Below are 23192 nucleotides of genomic sequence, written 5' to 3'. Positions count from 1 at the left end.
ATAAACAGTCACTTGGAAGGTTCAATGCAGATATCTATTTTTTCCTCTTATTCATGATCAAATGTTGAAGATGAGGAATAGGACAACAAATATTAAAGAGCTTTTTGATTGCTTCCAGATGACTTCATTTGCCTTTTGCAACTGTTAGCTTGAAATTTCAACATGGAACTGAATCATCAATCCAAAGGCAGACACAGGAGATAAACAGTGCTGAAAGATGGAAGGCAAATGAATGGGAAGAGAAGGCTGATTAAATCCCATCAGTGACTGGGATAAGCAGTGGATATTAGCTCCCTCTCAATGAGTAAGTGTATCCAATCTTTAAGTCAGTCGTGGTCATCTGGGAAGTAACAATATAAGAACATAGATTTTTAAACCCAGTAACACTCATCTTTCTATTTCCTTTCTGTCTCACTGAAGCAATGTTGTCTTTCTTTTTCTGCTGAGGCGAATTCAAGATGAAAGAATTTCAAGAATCTCTAATGTTGGCTTGCTAGGCCACTTTGATTTACAGTTTATTTGTCTGTTGAATTTCCTTTGCTTTCCTTGTGTTTTTGTTCTTGTTCTCACCACAAGCTGGATCCTCCCCATTAAATGGGCAGCTGGCAGCGTTGTGAGCTTCGGCTGCGTCTTCAAAGTTAGCACGGGTACGAATTTTGGTCTGTATAGCACAACGTCGAGAAACAAGATCTATGCCTGTGCTTACCAATTGATGTCACCATAAAGGAAACATTAAACTATATCAGGAATTTATAAGTAAGGATACATTTTAAAGCCAATTCACATAAGTTAAGCGAAATTCATAAAGCCTATTTAACTCTTTTGCTCCAGGAATTGAAACTCCTGTACAGGAAATAATCATCACACTACAATTGGTCAAAACATTAAATTCTTCTCTTTAATGTTTATCTTTGCTTGAAAGGAAACAAACATTAAATATACTAAGACTATACAAACTAAAAAAAGGAGTCAGCTTTTCACTGTAATGCAAACAATTTTCAAGCATAATCCATTTACAAACTAACTTACAAGCACGGATTACATGTACAAAGACATTTGGCTCTGACCATTTAACAGGAAAAATGTCCATATTAGAGCATGTGTTTCCTAAATCATGTTAACGAACAAATAAAGGTTTATTCCATGCTGAAAAGAGACACAACATTTCTTTACTTGGTCCTTTGGAACCTACACATGCTGACACTGCTACTGAAACTTCATAAAACGTTACACTAGAAAGTTCCATAGACATCCTTTGGTAAAAGCCTAAAATGGATATGAGTTTAAAAGATTACATGAAGTCATCAAATATGCCGAGCACAGTGAAACAGAATTTGCGCTGCAAATATTAATTGTTTTGTGAGTGAAGGGAAATATATTCATAAGGAAAACAATGCTTCTACCCCAAGGCTGTTTCTAAACGCAATCCAGCCTTTTCAAATGCAAAATGCTGTTTACCATTCTGTTCTCAGATTAGATGCAGATCTAGTAATAAAAACAGAGTGACATTTTTAACATCGGCAATCAGCTGCTTGCCAACATAATAATTACTAGCATTATGGTGTCTTAGAATAGTGTATCAGGAAAGGCGAACTTGCACAGGGTATAATCTTGAGCTATTATGTGGCTCTGTACTGATGTTTAAAGGTTTGCAGCTCTTAGGAATCTTTTTTAAGTATTTATAATGCACCAGTTCCTGCACTGGTGCCCACTGACTGACATCTTTTGGGGTTTTTGAGTTTAACTCCTTTCTCCCATCATGCAACAGCAAAAGGCAGAATGACCTACAAATGCACAACAGTTTATTGATAAAATATCAACAGATTTCTGTGGCTTATGGTGACTGTGACCCACTTTGTTTACAAATCAAGTTGCTGTTGATGTTTTTAATGCAATAATAATAAAAAGTTTACTCTGATTTTGCAATGTGAAAATGCTCTTTTAAAGAATCTTCGTGAAGGTGACTGAAGACAACATAGATAAAAATGTTATTCAAAATACAATTGACAGTTTTGTTATAACATTTGGAGATTTTCAATCTGAACAGTATGGCACATTTCACAGGACACTCTTTAGCTCTAAAAAAATATCAAACACGACAACTTTCTTTTTGAAAGTTGAAGCTACTCTTTGAACTTTGATGCACAAATGCAGTTCTTCTAATACTAATGGATTTATTTTACCTTACCACATAATGATAAAGGTTAAATCAGTGAAAGATGCTTTTAATTCATAAAGGGCGATGCAAAAGAGCCATTAGTACCTTCTAGTTTATCTACAATAGAACATTGTTGAGGAGAATTCTGTCCATTCCTTTCATTACATTGCAATAGTACTCCATTAGCAAGCAATGATACCACATGGTATTTTACCCAAAACTCTGAATTTTTCCTTCTTCCTCCATTTTTTCTGGTATCTTTAATCACAAGCTGCACATGGACTTACACAAATTTCATCAATACAGCGAGTGTAACATTCCTGGGCACGCTGGAAGGACCATTTAACTTTAGTTTTCCATTTCAGAGCTCAGACACAGCCCCCTGCAGGTTCAAGAAAAATGTGCAGGAACCTGGTAGACAACTGAGAGACTGGGAAAAACACCCACTATGTACAGCTTGTTTATGGTGTCCCAACGTTCCTAGGCACAGTGTAGCTTTCCTAGCTAGTACACCAAAAGATTGAAAGAAAAAAACAGAATACAGACAGGGAACAATTAATGGATATTTATATACTTACAATGAGCCCAGGAACTCCATTAGGACCAGGGGCACCCATTTCTCCCTAAAAGGAAAGAAAGTTTCTAAGGTTATTGGCTCTATTCTAAACAAATACAGCCTGAAAAGTAGCTCAGTGTTCAGTCGAGCTAGCAGGGAGGGGAAGACCTCTCCATCTGTCCCTTGATAGCTTGTGTAATCTGCAGTTCCCATCTCCAGAAAGCATGCTAATGAAAGGAACCCTGGTTGTTTTTACACAGAGAGCCGCTTGTTGTCCTTCTCCACCAGCCCACAGTTATGTGTGATGCTGACTTCCCCTCATACCAGCGGCTAGGATGAAAAGAAACTCCTTTTGCAGGGAGGAGAGATAGCAGTTACAGGCTTCACAACAGTCACTGCAGAGAGGAAGGAAGGCGATTTTTTGGTTGTTTTTTTTTTAATGGAGAAAAAAAATGTATGGGGACAATTTGGAAGCCAGTGTTCCTTTATGAAAGAAAAAAAGCAAAGCCCACCGCTCTCAGCCCAGCAAACATCTAAAAATAAATTTTAAATATGTTAGTTGCTTAGAATTCCTCCCAGACAGTTCAGCAAATTAAAGTTTCAGCCGACAGTATCTAATATTGTCGCGGCTGTTGCACATCAATTACTATTAGAAAATAGATTAAAGCAACATGTTAAGACAGCTTTCAAAGGCAATGTACTCATTAGACAGCAGGAACCTGAGCTAAAACACACTTTATTTGCTGCACATATGGACTGTGGTTTTCACACCAGGGCTGCAGAATGTTTATAATTTAATTAATTTCTGACAAAATATTTGAAAAACGTTTCTCATTTTCAATTTAAAAGAAGCAAGCAAAAGGTATCCAGTGACAGACTTTACTCTATTTGCTTACAGTAAAGACCCATGGCTTAGATCTAGAGTTACACACAAAAACATAATACCTTTCAAATACAAATCACTTTGTGCATTAACTTCATCATATTATAAATTCTAATGATACTTTTGCTACACAATACAACGATAAATATGTTGTGCCTAAAACCCAAAAATAAAGACATTTGACAAAAACCAGCAATCAAACTTCAGGAGTTGCACATCTTACAAACTGCTAATGTGCTGTACGTGTCTTTCCATTAAGAAAACAATGATGTAATGAAATACATGCTAAGACCGGATCATTTATGTTCATATCTTTTCCAAGATATGATTTCCAGGAAGGTTATAATATTCAGACTTGATATGCAAAGTTGGACTGAGCCATCAATAATAAAATCCAGACTGAGGTAACATGAGTCAATTATGAATACATTTGTGTTGAATTATATGCATGTTATGTGACCTGAAAACTACTGTGGATCAATATTGGAACACACAACCAATTCAAACATGACACTTTCAATTAGTCCTAACCTTAGTATGTGCACACATGTGAAATGCTGTCCTTAAAGACATGCTTTGTTAGAATAAACAATGTTGTAGTTTAATGTGCAATGTGAAAGCTCAAATGCCTTGTTTTTGGAACTAATAACGATCAGGCTGGATTCATTAAGGGATAAAGCACAGGAAATATCATGGTGAGCAGACTGCAGACAGAGATTACATGAAACGTGTATCTTAACAACGGAAAATTAATGCAAGAAGCTATTTTAAGTAGTTCAATTACTCTAAATGCTGAGCTGACATTTTCTGTTGTCTCTCCCTTTGTGTAGTGGGGGCAACCTAGGATTCTGAAAAAAAAAAATTTAAGAACCTACAGTTGAAGTCTTTTCCGAAACCAAGTTTCTTCTGAGTGTAGAAGTGGTAGAAATGACCACATTCCTATAGACGTACAAATCACTGAATTTGTCTGCCAGTCCATTGTCTCTCATTAATATGAAATGCACCCAACATACTGTCACAATTGCCATAAACCACAAAATGAGGGCTTGATTACAGTATCTTTTGGTTAAGGGAGGTTGCTTGTCTGATGAAATGTTAGTGAAGTGGTTTTGTGCTATTGATTGATTAGTGTCAGGCTGTGAACCAGCTTGTATTTTTTTCCTTGAGTACCAACCTTTTTGTAGAGTACTTGAATCAGCACACTTAAAAACTACAAGGTCATCTAGAAAGCTCAAACCAACTCCACAGGCAGTGGATATCACTCAGCATTTTTCCAAAGAAAATGTGAAGTTCTGGCAGCACTCTTAAGGAAGCATGGAAGGGATATATTTGTGTATGAGAGCAGACCTGAAGAAAGACTGAATGAGGATGTTTTACAGTTTACTAACAATCTACAGTATTTGACTTCTACATCATTACTGTTCTTTACCCTTTTTGTGGAAACACAAATTCAATCTAAACTCCCCCCCAAGAAATACATTGGATAGAGTTTGAATGAGTGTTTCTGCGCTTCAAAACTCGCTTAAAAATGCAAAATGATCTGCTAATAAACTACATCCTTTGTGGTAACAGATGATTTTTGCATTACATTAGTTTTATGACCCACTATTTTTTTGTACAATGTGCAAACCTGTCGTAAAATCTTGCCATTATTAAAGTATATGAAACTTTGCGGTCACTTTATGTCTTTTTATAGGTTTGTATCCAGATTTTAATGCGACAAACTTATGTACAGGATCTGTGAAGCAACTGTAAAGTTGAAGGACAGTAGTGTGGAGTGGTTAGGGTTCTGGGCTCAAAACAGCAAGGATGTAGGTTTGAATCGCAGGCGAAATACTGCAGATGTATCTTTGAACAACGGACCTGGTCCGATAAAATACCAAGATGTGTAAATAGGCAAGTTGCTTTGGACTGAAGCTGAAACTGTTAATTATGAATCGTTGCAATGAATGTAACAAGCAAAAAGGCACCCAAAACAGAGGCAGGATCACCCTTAAATGAAAGGAAATACTTAAAATGCCTGTGGCTCGTCACTCACTGGGTTTCCATCAGGTCCTGGTGGTCCTCTTTCACCAAAATCCCCTGGAAACCCCTAAACAAACAAACAAGACAGAGGACTTAATTTTCAATCAATCAATCAAGGTTTATTTATCAATGCACGAACAAAACAGCATACAGCAGTGTTGCCAGCAATGAAATGCTTTATCCACGAGCTGGTTAAGAGGGACAGAAGAGTAGAAGGACAGATGTTTATAGGGATTAGGTTAAGACTGCGATACAATAAATTATACAATTGTTATTTACAATACAATTACGGATTGTGTGAATGCAACACAAGGATACGAAGGCATTTAGCGCTGTGTCCTGAGAGTGAAGAGTGACATAGGGCGCCAGTGCACCCTATCAGCTCAAGTGGTGGCCTGTTCGCTAGCAGCCGTTTGGGTAACTGCAGGCGTCTGCTGTGGTTGGCTGTTCAGCAGTCTTATTGCCTGGGAGAAGAAGCTCTTATGAAACCTGTTGGTCTTGGTCTGTATACTTCGGTACGCTTCACTCTGGAAAATTAGTTTTATGGGCTATCTGAACAATAAAGAAGCGTCACAATGCGTGCGTTTTCTCAGCGCACCAGGTACAGAACTGCCGTAGAAGGAATCTGCTCCATTTTCAGCCATTAAAAATACAGACCCATCTACAGAACAGTAATTATGTGGTTCGGTCAGTACCAAACCGCAAATGGTCAGCATGGTCAACCATAATTTCTATAAAATACAGTATGACATCGCTGTGGGAACTAAATGAGCACCTGTCTGGATATTAATCTTCCCAGGTTTTCTGCACCACAACATAAATATCTAAAAACACTTGTACAACTACAACAACTAAAGTACTTCTGCCCTATAATGTGCAACTACTGCACTGTGAATAATATGGAATAGCTTTCTCATTAGATGTTACTGATTAACATTTTTAGAGTTAATGATGATTACCATAATTACAGTGGAATGAACTGATCATTTTTCCAACTAGGGCTTTAATCAATCAGTAATTCCTACTGTGCTGACTTGACTTAGAATTGTTCACACTTTGCATTAAATGGAAAAACTGAATACTAATGGCACTAGAATCTTCTTGCATGTGTCATTGATTATGGTCTACTCCATTCTTGTTTAATACTGGATTATAGCAACTCAAATAGTATATGGATATTTCTTAATTAATCTTATGAATAAACACAGAGGATCCATTTTTTATATATATCAATCACTCCCTTATTTTATTAAGCAGCCTTCTATAGAAAATACAGCTGAAGAATTGATTGATGACTTTGACACACTATGACTAAATTATAAAGTGTGCTGTCTTTCTGAGTGCTTTGCAATTAACAGAGGTATTTACAACAGCCAGGTCCATCAAAACCAGTGCAGGAAAGTTCATTAATGCCAGACTGGAAAAAACAGGGTTCACACAGTGGTGTAGCAGATAGCAGTGCTGTCCGGTTTCATTTCTAGACCTAGTGCTGTCTGTGTGGAGTTTGTATGTTCTCCCCATGTTTGCACGGGTTTTCGCCAGGTGCATCAGTTTCCTTCCGTTGTCTAAAGGCATACTGGGAAGTTAATTGGCTTCTGGGAAAATTGGCCCTGCTGTGAGTGTGCGTTTGTGTCCTTTTGAGCCCTTTGATGGACTGGTGTGCCCAGTCCAGGGTGTATCCAGCCCTTGTGCCTGCAGCTTGCCAGAACAGGCTCCGGCACCCGACTGATTTGGATAAAGCAGTTCGAAAATGAAAGGATGGAAGAAACTGTTCACTTCAGGATTTTCGGAACATCAACTCCTTAAGAAAAAATCGATTATGATCAGTCGGTGTGGTGAAGGATCTGGTCAGAAAACAGTACTCAAAGTGAAATTTGATTTAATTAGAGCACATTTCAGTGCACCTCTGCTTAAATGGTGCTGGTTTAAATGTACCATCGAATTCAAGTTCTGCATAAATGAAGATAAATGAAATGGATGTTTAAACTGTGCAAGAATTAGCATGCGAACAGGGCAGAGCACGACGCAGAATGGGCAACCTTGCTATTCCTGTTGCAAAATAAACTCCTTTTATTTATGCTCTGGCAGCTCATGCGATCTTCCCAGTGCCAACAAAGTTTATAATCTTTTTTTCGGACTCTAACCTGGCAAGGGTTTGGGAGAATTACAAAGGAATTAATTCACAAAGCTGCACAAGCAGAAAAACATCACATCAAGCTGAATAATTCCCATTCTCTCCAACAGTAAGCACACGGACCACAGGAGTGAGGCCCTTAGCTTGGCACTTCAGATGAGGAAACCCCACAAACTACTGGTAGATGACCGAGTCACGAGACTGGGATTTTCCCCGTTCTCTATTTAAAAGCCTACCTCTGAAAATAGAGAAACACAAACTGAGAAAAGAATAAGCATCTGATCCAATGCAGCATTAAAAAAATACAATGAATCCCATTGTGCAAAAGCCTAAATACAAGACTTTTCATTTTAAAAATGCCTATATGAGGCAACACCAAAACCTTTACTAAAAACTCTAAATATTTCTCTGATACCAAATAAAGGATGGATTTCTGTGAAATGAAATTATGTACCAGTCTGTTTGATAAGTAACTAGCTCTGTAAATTAACCCACATAATGTCTATACATTAACCCCCTTTGGGAAAAGCCTTTTCCAACACATTACTAAACTACAACAGACATAGGAACAAAAGCTTTACATACAAAACTTAACATACAAAAACCAAAACGTCCTATGGATTAAAGGCCTCTACCTTATCTTTGAGATGCACTGAACTTAAGTGCTTCCACACATTAACCGTTTAAAACCGATAACCTCACAACCTACTTGTGAGGTTGTTAGTAGAAAAAAAACTGTTTTTTTTTTTACCCTGCCAAAGCTTTTTAGGTTATAGGTCATATTTTAAAGTTTGTTGTGTGTGTGAAACAGAAGCTGATTTGCTGAAGCCATTGGGTTGCATCCTTGCAAAGACAAACTTCCAGCAATCTGCTGTCGAAAACTTACAATCTGCTAAAATTTATGAAATGCGCAAGATTTTCATTCTCTCCAGGCCAGCAGGAAATATCGCGGCTAAGATTTTTAGTATTCTGGCAACAACCCTAACCAGGAATACGAGAGAAAACTGCTGACAAAGGTCTTTATAGCGGCATCATTTCATTCTCAGATTAAATGAGAGATGTAAAGAGAACGAGCCGAGTAAACATCTGGAAATTTGCTAGTCCGAGACTCCAATCACTGGCCAAAGCTAACTGTTACAGAACATTTATCAAGAATTTTCTGCACCATTTCAGAACTTTGAATCGTAATAAAAGATAACAGAAAGAGCAAATGTACAAAAGAGTGATGTATCAAAGAAGAAAAATCAGGAACAAAATGCCAGGAAAGTGGAAATGTGCTACTCCTGCAAAAATATGCCATTACTTGCATTGCAAACTTTTTTGAAAACTTTCTGCAACGTTTAACTTTTTGCAAACTTTTTTTTAAATATAATTCAAAACACCTTTGTAGAATTCTTAAAGCACTACCCAGCACAGATGCATCATGTGTAATAATTGCTGAAATCACGTTATCATAAATTCTTTACAGGAAGTAAAAACAGATTGAACAGTGGTATATATTTTAACTGAATATCCCAAGGAAACTCAAATAAATGAAATACAGTATTCAATCAAATGAAAAAGCCTTCATGCAATACAATAAGATAACATTAAAAAGTAGTTTGCAAAACTTTAGATTCTTATTAGTAAAACCAATTTGGTCCACTGTGATTTTTAACTAGTGCCCAAGAGAAATCGCAGAGAAACTGACCGCATTTCCAAAAGCCAAGCCTAACTGACGTCATTAGCACGGACTCGAGCTGAAGTTTAATGTACTAGCCTGCACAAATGTTCACTGGAGGAATATATGTACAGTAATACTGTGTCTTCGGGCCAGTAATTCACTTTAAAATGATGTTGTAATGAATGGGAACCTTCCAGGCGCATATTAACGAAAAAGACCCTGGCTGCTATTTTTCTGGAAATCATACTCAACCAATGAGATAATCAATTAGTGATAATCTAAGCAAGAAGGAACTCCTTGGCCTCCTGATTTTTTGCTTGATCAGACATGACTGTCACAGAGCAGCAAGAAGTAAGCATTTTCTTCCCACATGTGCATCTACAGCAGATGGAGGGTTCAACATTTCAGCTTCCCACAATATGTTCCCCCAACCTAGCTGAGGGAGTTTGAATAGATCTCCTGTGTATTCGGTCTTCCACCTTTTGTTAATAATTAAATGTTCCAAACGAGGTTTCTGTTGCCATGGGATATATTGCTCTGTTTATCCGAGTGTATAAAAAAGGGGAAAAAACAAAACTGGGAAAATCCATACAATGTGAACTTGGGTCACTGCAACAGTGGAAAATGACCAGCTGCAAGGCAATTGAAAGCAGGATCCAAGGACAATGTGGGTCACAAGATGTCTTGTACAGAAATGCATGGGTTTCATTAATAAACCTGCCATTTTTCTCTTGGTTGAAGGCACATTTTGCTCCAAATAGACACAGTGACGCATGCAGTATACAGAACAGAAAGGTAAATTATCTCAAAGTGTTGTTTAATTGTGGACATTTTTTCTCTTCTACTCTTGGCTGCAAAATGACATTATAGTAGTTTGAATTGCTGCCACTATTGTTAGCCTCACCTGCTGCTGAAAGGAGAGGAGAAACAAATGAAACTTCATGCAGTTTCAACATTTACTGCAAATACCATTAATGACGATCTCAGTCTAGGTAGCTACATTATGGATCACACTACTACAGTATGACACATCCATTCTTTCTCACTGGAACATCCCCCCACTGGGTGCACCTTTGCAATGGTTTTTTTTAATCCCAGAGCACAAACTCGATTGAAATTTCTAGATCACGTGCATGACGTTTCTTCTTCCTACAATCCAAAATGTTTTCTGTATGTAACTGTGAAAGCCTGTAGGTCACAGTCTGGAAAAGGATGACAAATAAAAACATGTTTTCACTTCAATTTAGTTTTGGAAAATGATATATACTGTAGATGTGACTGTACATGCTGCAATGATCAATGCAGGGGATCATCACATAACCTCGCATGTGTTCAGCTGTGTAGTCAATGTACTACTCTTCAGTCCCAACATTTCCATCTGAAAAATGGATTTCCTTTTCCTTTTGCATGTCACCGTGCAGCGAAATTCCCCACTGCGTGAAGACGACTCCATTTCAAAACAGAGAAATAAGATGAGCTGAAAAAAATAAAAGCCAGTCTATTTCTCAAGAGCTGTGGGTAGGTTCAAACATCCCTGAAAGTCTAAATCCAATCCTTGTGGATTTATAAGTATCCATTCAGCCAAGTCCATGGATCTTATTGGGAGGATAGGGAGGGGGCACTGGCTTTGTTCCTCAAAGATTTCCGAATCTTTCGGGGTTTTTTTTTTTAGCTTTTTGTTGCACTACACTCCAGAGTAGTAGGAGGATCCCCATGGTTAAAAGAATGTACAGTCTGAAAATATCCTCCAAGAACGCGGGCTTCTCCGCCTCTGACATAAAACCTTAAGGGGCTACAAATCATCCTCTTTGGCAGACTTTCTTGGCCGTGCGGACTTTGGGGAACAATAGTGTTTCACCATCGCTGCACTCTGGATGAGGCATTGGGGAGATGATGCACTGACTGGAGGCACTGGTTCAAGCGGAAAGAGTTGAATGGCCTTCATGCAAAAAAAAAAAACCTTGCACCCAACCATTGCATTCTCTGCAGAAAATGATCCAATTCACCGCAGTAGAGCTCCAGTTTTTGCTCCACGCTGGATTTTGTGTCTTTCTTTAAGCTGGAGAACCTTCCATTTTTTGGTAAGGATTTTCTTCTGCATATCTCAGGTCAGAGAATTTTTTTCTGCATCTTATAATCAACTACTCCCATGTGGAAACCACGTTAGAAGTGCTCTAATTTTCCAGGACACGGTCTAAAGGACTAAAGGCTCAAAAGTCTGTTTTACAATGTCGTTTTATCAACTGTTAACTTTTTATACTGAAACTCAGGTAAGGGTTTTGTCTTTGACCGTTATGCAACTTAAATGAAAGGTACAACTGTTTAAAACATACCTCCATAAACATCCTGTAGCAATACCAGTATCTACATATGAAAAACCTTTTCCTACAGTTCATCTGTGCTCCATGTAACAGGTTAACAGTGGAGATCAGCACTGCGTGGGTCCATTAAACAAGCTGATTGCTGTACCAATAGACTTCAATGGGTTCCAGTGTTGTTTGACAAGAAGCAGGTCTCTGCGGTATTATGAACTCACTTTCACAGGCTGCGGATACTATAGTATACTGCACAGGAAGCTTAGAAACACTATTAACAGGAAAATGCACCAACTCCCATGGGAGTTTACAGACGCTGCAATTATTTTGCCCCAAGTTCTCCAGAACACATGCAAAAAGAGTCATTTGAAGGTCACCTCAGCTTCAAACTTGCCATTTACAAACCTGGAACTGTTTTCCCTGTACTTATACAATGTGTGGCCTGACACATTTATTTATTATTCGTGTTTTATCATGAATTAAATTATAAGTCATAGAAAATCTTTTCTATGTAATATTTAGCTTTCCGTCTCATTCAGTCAGTCAGCTAACCAAGACTACAAAAAAAACTTGGATGAGTTCACCACTGAGCAACTGTCCACTCAAGTAACATATACAGTACCTCTGTAGACTATGACAAGATTAGAGCTTGTAAGGAAAAGACAACAAAAAATGTATTTTTGCAGAATAATACGTTTGAGAAACAGATGTACCTGTAACCAGAATCTTCAATAGGATAAGGAATGACAAAAGAACCAGAAGTTAAAGGCTTAAGACCTATAAATATAGTATAACAACAATCCTGATTTTTGTAGTGCTGTCTTTGTCTCCTAAACAGAGACACTAAAGCGATAACTACAAACCAAATGATCGCCCACAGATTTTTGTTGGGTTGATTATGAAAATGAATCTTATTGAATCTGATCTTTGAAGATATATTAAAGTTATTGTAAGACACTGGCAATACCACAGTGATGAGCACAAATAAGGACAAAGCAGTGGTCTGCAAGGGCTTGTCTTGACTAAATACAAGTACAGTACAATCATTCAGAAGCAGAAGCAGATTGTTTTAGCAGACTGCAATCAGCTTATTAGCTCTCTGAAGTCATTCCTTAGGTAAGAAACTGAGCAACTGGGGTACTTTCTATTCAAGAATTTTTTAAAGAAACAAAAATAAATACATGCTTTTGCATTTGTGCTAAATTTTCTCACTGTGCCTGCAGCACAAGCAGTGTCGTATCACTGAAGCTGACTGTAAGGACTGCAGGATCTCAGAACTCAGAAAGAACTCAGTCAGAGGCTTGGGGAATACTGGCTACATTCCACCCCAACAGACTTTTCATCCAAAAATAGGATTAAGTTTCCCTCTTGGCACTGACTATTTTTTTCTTTAAACAAAATCAGGCCCTGTCAGTGCAGGAAAAAAAAACAACTGATGGCCGATGGTCAATTAAATAAAATCTCTGCCAACTGGCTCACATCAGGTGAAGGTTTGCCCAGTGCGTTTTCTTTGAGTGAAAGGAAAGGGCCCTGAAAAAAAAGAGACTACTGTATGTATTATTACCATATTATGGATAGAAGACAATAAATCTTTCTTCTTTGATATAGGTGCCCCCCGTCTCAGTTTCAGAAAGGGCAGACAACCTGATAAATCCCCTGTCACCGAGCCAACAGCACAAGAAGCGGGTCATTAGCGACACACTTCCTGGAAGCATCTGTAACATGGCTACAGGAACCTTTGCCAAGCAGAAGAGTTGTTCTGAAAAATGCGGTCAGCTTAACTGAAAAAGTCGACTACAGCAAATATATTTAAGGTGGAGCTTATAACAGCCTAGTTTGAGAAAAATGTAAAGAATGGTTGTCAAGATCCTAACATTACATGTAATAGCACTGAATAATATCTAATTATCACTAAATAATTATATAATATCCAAGACAGGGATTGCTTATTATTTTCTCTCCATTTTAATGCACAAATTCAGCACATCTTATAGCAAATAGAAAGCTGTCCTGACAACGATGGGTGATACGATTAACAACTATTTTTACAATGACTTTAATGTAACAGCTACAGCTAAGTACAGTAGGAACTCTATTTAAACAGCAAAACGTTCCCCTGTATTTAAGGAATCCAGATTTTTAAAATAATGTTCCAGCTTTTTCACATGATGAAAATCCAGAGTTTGTATGTATGTTTTTAAACGAGCAGATCTGAGTTGTGAGCTCCACACTGAAACAGAGAAAATATCCATTCCAGCCAAAGGCTGCTGTTAAAAGGAAATCATAAACCACTGGTGAAGACCAGAATATCATTTGACCCCTAGTGCTGAAGGCTAGGTGATGCTGTGGAGCAGGAAAAAATACTTATAAAGCCATTTGCAGGGTTCAAGGAAAGCTCTGGTCATAAATAAAATATAATAATGGTTTCATCCAAGTCTCGAGCTCTCCTTATTCCTTACAATTCAGACCCACACCACACAGTTCGCGTCTAAAACACAATGGATGCTGACACTGAGCATCTCTAAATCACAAATTGGTCTCCTTTAGGGCCAGGAATTGGTTTAAATACTTAATCAATAACCTCTCTCCCAGGAAGAGTTCTGTTGGTGTGGAAATAGCCACACAATACCATATGTGTAACTGCTATTTTACCAGAACTGAATTTCCCTTTCACTTTTTTCCAGGGCATTGCATAGAATTATTTTCCTCAAAACTGAAATCAACAGCGCAAATGTGAGAAGAAGAACTTCACATCATTCTTTTCAGGCTGTGAAGACCATTTGCTTTAAAAAACAATTTGCTGTAATGGTAAGGACAATAAATGAAGGATTATGGAAGTATTGCAGTTTATACAGGTCAAGTTTGAACTATAGTGCAACACATGGTAAAATACTGGAACACCCCCTTGTCCAAAGTTTCACTGTAATCACAGGAATAAATTAAAGAAGCATGGTAACTTTACTATTCATCACTGGATTCACAATGACTAATATTTTGAGATTTCAGACATTTAATTTGTAGGCAAACAAGAAAGAATGTACAAGTAAAGCTTCACTTAAGTCGCTTCTCAAAAGAACATTTGGTAAATAAGGGGTAGGTGGGGGGAGTGTGATGAATTGGGTGGCATGTAAACAGTATTAACTTCTTCACACAACATTGAATGCATGTTTAATGAGGGGCATTTACTAAACATGTGTAGGCTTCTTCTGGGTTTGAGAAAAAGAAAGGCTGGAAAGTGTTCAAAGTATGACTCATGTAAGCTCTTTCTACATTAATCTTGGCTTTATTACATCATTTTGGGGCCCACTGCCACACACTAAGAACACAGTGGAAAAAAAAAAAACTCGCTCTAATACATACATTAAGGACTACACTCTTTAAGCAGCACAACAAAAATGTTTTGTTAATTATGCTACAGTTAGCAGGAAATAGCCATCATCAGCATTTTAAACCGCCATCATCCATTTTTATGGCTCAGATCATTCACTGGAGGTCCACTATTCCGAACAGCAGGATTTCAATCATATAAAAAAAATGCAATAGTTATCTATAAAGTATGTTGAGAGAAAACTTTACCGGCCTACCCATCTTGCCCCTCTTCCCCGGAACTCCAGGAATGCCCTAGAAGAGGAGGAGAGAAAGAGAAGCAAACATTTTAATGTAAAACTCCGGTTTGTGCAGACGACCGAGATGGAGATCGAAAAGAAATGCTATTCTGTGCCCTGAGCACAATTCAGCTTTGAGCTGCTTCCACACTGAAATGGAAAAAAAACATATACTAAAAATGAGAGTTTGCTAACTAATAATAGCGGGCAAAAAAAAAAAAACCATCACCGATTTAATCTAAATCAGCCCTGTCACTGCTCCTTAGCTCTAGTCACTGATACAATCCAGTTCAGCATAGATGTTTTAAATTCCAACACCATTTGATCCTGTGTAAATATTATGAAAGGAACCTGCTGTTACACCTAAGAATTTGCCGCAGTTCTCCATGTCTGGAGCATGTGATCTCTACTAAGCCCTTTCATTGCATCTACACTTCCTGTCAGAGAGGCACTGTGTGTTGTCTCTTGCCTCAGTGCAGATAGGACCCAATTTGACGTTCATCAAAAACACTTCTGTGTTTCTTAAGACAGAAAACAACCATAACAAAAGGCCAATGATTGTTTAATAAATCTTGAAATATGTTGTATCTGATCAAAAGCATGCACAGAAAGCAAATAATCATCAGAGTGTGCTGCTTACTCCCCATAATCTTTTCACTTCCTTTTCAATAGAAGGCCTCGAGCAAAGCAAAATATGTGGTAAATCTATAGATAAACTGAGAAATGTTTCAACTGAATTATTATTATACGTTCATTAAAAGAAACTCATCTTAATCTGAGTTCCAACTGTTTCAGATGCAGATATGAAAAAAGAATTGTCATACATTAAAGATGACTACATTTCAGGGAGACATTTTGCTAAAAGTTTTTACAATGGATGACCATATATAGAAGATATTCAGAGATAAAAGTGTGTTCTCAGACTGTTGTAGGGCAAAACCTCATCAGGAATCTGCCCTCAGATTCTGGGACAATGGTGTCACTAGGGCGTCGTCTTCACTGTATCTGTGAAGAAGACCAGGAGTCCCTTGGGATTTTCAGATACACAAACACCTCAGTCAATGGAAATGAAAATGGGGGGGAAAAAAAAACACACTTACTCTCTCACCATCAGGCCCAGGCAGGCCGAAAAGCCCGGGTATACCTATAAAACCCTGCAGAGAGAAGGGGAGAGAACAGGCGTGAGAGTAGCTCTTAGAAACTGGATGCCTCAGAAACGCCCCTACTTCTACGTCGGTCAGTCTTTCTCAGAAAGCGGCGGGATGCAGGGAAGTCTCCGTGAAGAACTAAGCCTTGAGGCAAGTGTATATGCCCATGGACTGCATGGTGCTGGCTTCCACGATGTAGTCCAAGGGCACATACCCTCACACCAGGGATCAATGGAGTTGTCCACATGTGCTGCTCACGGTGAAGGAGAAAAAGGGGTTAGAAAGAGGGACAAAGACAACAAATAAGGAAAAGCACACTGTCATGTTCTTTACATACCAGCCAACACTGTAAAATTGGTCTGCATGCTATAGTGATTCTAATGCATTCTTTATATGCTACTGTATGTACTCCTGCATACAAGATTAGAATGTAACTGTACATTATGGGCACATATCAAAAGTAATTTACATGCACTTATTCTAAAAGATTATGGCCTCCTACAAAGCCATACTGCAATTCAACGTGAAACACTGACTCAATGTGGAATCACACCGGACGGCTTTTTTTCCCCATCAACAGTAGGGCTCAGATGTGAGCTACAGTACATGATGGACATAGGGCAGCATCAGTTTGAGAGCTATCATGAAGGCAGACTGCTAGAGACACCATGCTGAGGATCTTCTATGAGATGCAAGCTTTTGCACAATTTCTGCTGATCAAGCAGAAATGCAATGTTGGTATGTAATACGTCCTCATATCTTTGCAAATTTAAAATAAGGGAACAAGAACGCAGTTTTCAACCACCTGATCTCATCTTATTTAAGAGCTCACAACATCTGCAAAAGCCCAGACTGCACAGAAATAAATGGGAGCATGTTTTGTTTTCCTAGGAAAACCTTGGCATTAATGCCATTATTTGACCGGTTCTGCAGAAGCACAGGAAGCTCGAGAATCCAAGGTCACTGTCAGTGAGTCACATCTCTCTGGGACAGACATTACACTAAAAAAACCCACCTGGCAACTCCTTGCAATAAAATTAAACAGTAAGCTTTTAAGGGTAAGAGTAAGCTTTTTGACATGTTGTTATTCTAAACGTTAGAACCCTAGAGCACTTTATTAAATATTTAAAAGAAAATCCGTGCTTGCCCCAAATGTCCTTAAAAATTTACGTTTGTTTTACCCAATTTTGCTTCTTAAAAAATTCCACCCCACCTAAAAGTAGTCTTCCTTCAATTATATAAATGCTCTAAAAGTGACAATGGTTTTAACTTTAGAGTGTCTAGACTGTATGTGCACTCCTGTTGCATTATTCTATAATCTTTTTGGAAGCGCTTTTAAACAAACAGAAGCAAAAATGTTTAGCATGTAAAATGCGCAAAATGGTGTTCTTCTAAGAGATACTAGTTATCTCCTTTGTTTCATTACTTTTTCACCAATAATTCCACTTTTTTTCCAAGAATACAAATCTAAGGCCACATAAATAAGTGCCTGTGAGGACAGTCTGAAGTTAGCACTTCCTTTAAACACCTTACTGCTGGTGTCTCGTACCAAGAAGCAGCCAATTATACACTCTGTTATGCAGTTCTTAGGCACAGCACCTGACAAACCCTTTAATAAAGAGCTTATTCACAGAACAGCCCTTGTATACAGCACAGAGACTCCGTCACAATGAAAACAGCAACTACACTGTAATTGAATAAAAAAAGTCATTTGGAGTGTCAAATAATTACAATTAAACAACAGCTAGCATGCTCAGATAAACACCTTTTTATATATTTATTTGTTTAGCACATGCTCTTATCCAGGGTGACTTACAAAATACATAGAAATACAAAGCAAATGACAAAAGTCATAACTGAATATGAACATGTAACATTAATAATTGGGCATTTTTTGTAAAAAAGCTGACAGGAGTCACTCACATGATAAATAAGGAAAATAAACTCTTCTGCCACTCTGCTCAGAACATTCTCGGAGAGTGGTAAGCGGCCTAACCTAATATCACTGAAAGCAATAGTTAGTGTCAAGGCTCTAACCAGATAGCTTTTGGATATTCCTTTCATCCAGCAGCATGTAATAAGCACAGACCTAATAATTTTTTCTGCATCCAAGACACACACCTTCTGTGCCAAGTTTCCTTGTTTTCACCTGCTCTCATAATTCACTAGCAGGAAAAATCTCATCCATATAAACTGCTGCCCAGGTATCAGAACATAAACCGAACCTGGTCTCATTACTCAGTCTGTGGGCTTTTGTGGTCATGTACCCATCATATTCAAAGTACATAATTCGCTTCCAAATCCTTTACACACAGCAGAAATGTGATCCTTACTGACCCAAGGACACTGAATACATTTTAACTGTTTAACCTAAAGAAGCTACTTACTGTAGATTTTTTTACGCATGCTGGAGTTGGGCTGGAATTTTCAGGGCACGCATTTTACTTCTGGGCAGAATACCTCTATTCTTACTTTTTAAAATTAAAATCACGAGTTACAACCTGCAATGTTCCTGAATTTGGTTAAGTCGAAAACAGATACTTACCGTATATTTAACTTGTCATTTATTTCACTGGATAACAATGAAAGCACCATGAATATATTTCACATACTGTACACACACTGGATAATAATTTCATTTCTATAGACGGATGTACTGAACCCCAGACATTCCTAGAGGATGGATGCCATTTACAATCATGGAGCTTATACGGAATAATTTCTGGCTTTTAGGAGAGGTAAAAGTGCTCAAGCTGATGTAATTTCAACTGATGGTAACCCCACATACGGTTACCTTCTGTTTGCACACTGGTTTAACAAACCACTCTCAACATAGAGTAACTACCTCAAGATTTCAGCTAATGCACACTAGATTCATCCCATCATTGAAGTGTCAGGCATCCTAGGTTTTCCACTGCTTCCCAGTGAAACACAAGAGATACCAAGACTGCATCTCAGGTTCCCACCCAGACAACTGTAGGTGAGAGTGAGCAGTAGACAGGAGACCTATGGACCTATAGTTGAGCACTATGGTCAAGTGCAGGTGCATCACTGGGAAGGTGCCAGGCTTTGATGTTTCTTTTCCCAGTGTTTTAAAAAAATCACCAGTGAGAGGTAGAATGGCAATGTAATGTAGGTATTTAATGAACACAGTGGAAAAAAAAAATTCTGTCTCGTTTCTGCCACAGAAAACATTAAACACTTGTATTACTTACTCGAGATCCTTTAGGCCCAATATCTCCTATAGGCCCAGGTAAACCCTAAAACACATACAAAAAATAAGGCAGGAGTTGGATGGTTATACTAAACATTAGGAATTTTACAGTTTAAATTCAGTTAATTAGGAAAGCAAACTGTGGAACATGAAACCTCTAATCAGATGATGTCCTACAGTTCACTTACGGAAATGTATAAATACTTTTCTTGACCTATTTAAGCTACTGAAGATAAGATGAAAGCAGACATGTGTAATGATACCGTTTGTGTTGATGTCTGCAGGAGTTTAAAGTCGTCTAAGTAAAGGATTACCTACTACAGTAAAAGAGGGACTACAGGATTACAAATTAATATTGAAGGATTACACACTTCTAAAGAATATGTATCTAAATTTTATAATTTAATTCACGTTAACATTTAACACACAACACAACGGGCAAAATAGTGAATGGCAATGCAATAATTTGGATGTTCCTCAGTACTATTAAGTAGTCAAATTTTAGGACATTTAAGTAGGGAGGATCTAATCAAATAATTTACACCAAGTATTCATGATCAATAATATCTTCAAAGTTTCCCTGGAGAGAAAACAAGCTAACTGAAGTGAAATGTAATCCCTATGTAATAGCTATCTGGAAATTCAAACGATACTCTACAAATATTAATTTTGAATTAAATTAGGATATAATTATATATAAATAATATCATTTTAGTCTCTTTTAAAGTTTCAGAACTAAGTTAGAGCTATACTGTTTCTTACTGTTCAAACTTTTTTTCCCATGTTCTGTTGGAATGTAGACCACCCTCAAAGGCCACTTTGTGATCATAAATCCAGTATTTCAGCTCAGTTCTGTTAATTCATCTGTATTTATACATTCATTTTTTACTATCCGTCAAAATGCCATTCATTTAAGAGAGTAACCTCATTAAAAAAATGACTTTCATGTAACTCTGCTTGTAGCATTTACTGCCAACACATTGCTGTAGTTTAATTTTAGGTACATTTCAGTGTCTGGCATCCATGTAATTTCAAAATACCTGCTTACCTCCCATTAAAATGTTTCTGTTCAACTCCAATTACTGAAGTAAAACAATTTTAAAAAATTGCCTTCTCCTTTCTACTAAGTGAGTTCCATAAGCCACTATTACATTTTCATTGAAATGGTCTTTCAGATATTCTACCACTTAGGTATCACCTTGAGCAAGAACTCTCCTTCTTGAGTTTTGAATGGTAGGGGGTGCTAAAGACTAATTCATGGGGTGTAAAATAGGTCTAACTCCATGTGGAATGTTTCAGAAATATCAAAACATACAGCATACAGAAAGGTATACCGTACTATCATAGTATACAGACAAAGTAGATTGAGGAAACACTTCAGGAAGAATACCTGGTCTGCTGCTGCCAATGCAATGTATTATTTCACACATATTTTGAAGAGTACATTTCTCTTTTCACCACTTTCAACAGCAGAAGCAGAAGAACTTGAGATGAGAATGAGTAGGATTTATAGCCCTTGTGAAACCGATCGGTACATTGGACAAAAAAAGCCCCTTTACTTCACAGGAGGGCTGTGTCAGTAGAGTATGAATCAGTCTGCCAATAGCTGGGGAAAAAGATATACAGTACCTACTTCTGCCTCCTTTACTGAAACTGGATGTTTCTTATTGTTATGCCACCAAGCCTTAAGAAAAATAACTATGGATTTCTAAAAAATATCTATACTGAATAACATCAGTATTCAGTATTTACACCACAGGTCTAAATCTCTACAAAAACGAGTTAAAATTCTATCATTTTCATTTGAAAGAGTAACAAATTTCTCAGCCGCATTTACACCAATGCGTTACTACTGAAAAGAAGCTTTTTAATCAAATCTACGAAAGTAATGGTAGCCCATTTTTTTTTGTTTAAAATGTTTATTCTCTTGAACAACAACCTATTTTATCTTTTAAAAATGTAAGGGCTGTTATGTAGGCGAGTTGTACTCTCCACTAACGGGCCCGTGTTTCAAACCGTTCCCCATGTCCCACCACACTCAATTTGCTACTTTGTGCATTTAGCCAGCACAGCATCTTAAGATTTACTGCACCTGCCTGCCAGGATAACCTTTGGCACCTGGGCTTCCATCTGGACCTCGCTCCCCCTGGGGAAAGAAAAAAAAAACATTTGTCCCATTTGTAACTGGAATACCGTCCACGCGGACTGTGACGGGTAGCTCAGTAAGACGAGCTACAAAATGAGAGATCAGTGCAAAAGCCGAACCAAAAGTAAAGACCTGTGAAGTCCACGAGCTGGACTAGGACCTTGCTATAAAAGGCCTTTGTTAGTCCAATATTGTTTTTGGAAGGCTGGGCGCCACCAGAAGTAAGGTGTTATTTTCTTGTTGGTTTTTCAGACGAGTCTCGCTATATTCAGACCATCTGGTACTGTTTCAGCAGGGGGAAAAACACCCCTGCCAAAATTCTTTAAGTGCAAATGTGTTCATGTATAACATCCTTTGACATGGCCCTGACTTTAGAACAGCCACCTATTCATGAATGCTCCCAGTACTGAAGGTTTTGGCCACACATATAAAAATGGATTCAAGTTTGGTCATAGAGAAAGGTATCCTTTATCCCACTGTTGCCCAAATGTTATCTTTGTGTCACAGGAATTACAATAACATGAAAGGGATGCTTAAGCATTTTGTCACTACCTCAAGCCTCAATACTTCTGACACCCAATTTCTGCTGTTCTCTTTCTTAAATTGTACCACTACCATGAAGTGTGAATTAAAATTTTCCACCATGCAATATCCCTGAAAAGAGTACTTGTGGTGTTAAAGGGATACTGATCATTGCAAAAATAAAATCAACATAAAAATTTTAATCTTTCTTTCAAGACTACAGCTGAGCAAGTGTTAACTGTTAAGCTAATGTTACTCCACTTAAAAAGAAGTGCAATAAGTGTTTGACAAAGTTTAATCTGTAATGTACAAATGCCTTGTGGTAGAAATCGGAGACATTATGTTATTGTCAAAAGGTAAAAAAGTTAAAAAGAAAATAGGCCTTGATATTTCTATTGGGATTGGATATGAGCACCTGTACTAGCTAATAAAATCACCTAAAAAACGACCAAGAATTCCTTTAGGACTTCTGGAGCTTTTTGAGAGCTATATCTATATCTAGAACATATGACTTAGTCAGCAAGCAGCAGGGGAACACTTGCTTCTAAATCTTGCATAAACATTTTGCATTCATATTGACCGCTTGAAATCTCTCGTATGACTGAAATCTCTGAGTCACCAACCCCAAACCCACACCCACCCACTCCCTAGAACTTGAGCAATCTGTGGAAAGCACCCAGACTCTCAGCATCTACACTAGGTATTTGTCTTCAATGCCTCTTTTTATGAAGGCAAACTGCTTAGAATAGATTTAAGTAGCTTCACCCCTCTTGTTCCATTATTCCAGAACTTGTGTCTAAAACTTACCCCACTTTTTGTTCCC

The 23192-nt window shown here is 37.8% G+C and overlaps 1 protein-coding gene across 1 annotated transcript in view; it reads right to left on the bottom strand.

Annotated features, from left to right (window-relative positions):
- Nucleotides 1–23192, bottom strand: part of LOC148816182 (uncharacterized) — a 157172-nt gene that overhangs the window by 76226 nt on the left and 57754 nt on the right. The window contains exons 9-14 of the mRNA XM_088940638.1: nucleotides 21794–21847; nucleotides 19703–19747; nucleotides 16440–16493; nucleotides 15311–15355; nucleotides 5636–5689; nucleotides 2737–2781 (exon numbers count right to left, since the gene is read on the bottom strand). Coding sequence (XP_088796764.1) covers nucleotides 2737–2781; nucleotides 5636–5689; nucleotides 15311–15355; nucleotides 16440–16493; nucleotides 19703–19747; nucleotides 21794–21847 — 297 coding nt within the window. The remainder of the gene's footprint in view (nucleotides 1–2736; nucleotides 2782–5635; nucleotides 5690–15310; nucleotides 15356–16439; nucleotides 16494–19702; nucleotides 19748–21793; nucleotides 21848–23192) is intronic.

The sequence above is a fragment of the Atractosteus spatula genome, chromosome 23, assembly GCF_055471065.1.
Source record: "Atractosteus spatula isolate fAtrSpa1 chromosome 23, fAtrSpa1.hap1, whole genome shotgun sequence".
NCBI lineage: Eukaryota > Metazoa > Chordata > Actinopteri > Semionotiformes > Lepisosteidae > Atractosteus > Atractosteus spatula.
Note: the sequence above shows the minus strand (reverse complement) of the source record. Positions and strands in the feature narration are given on the sequence as shown.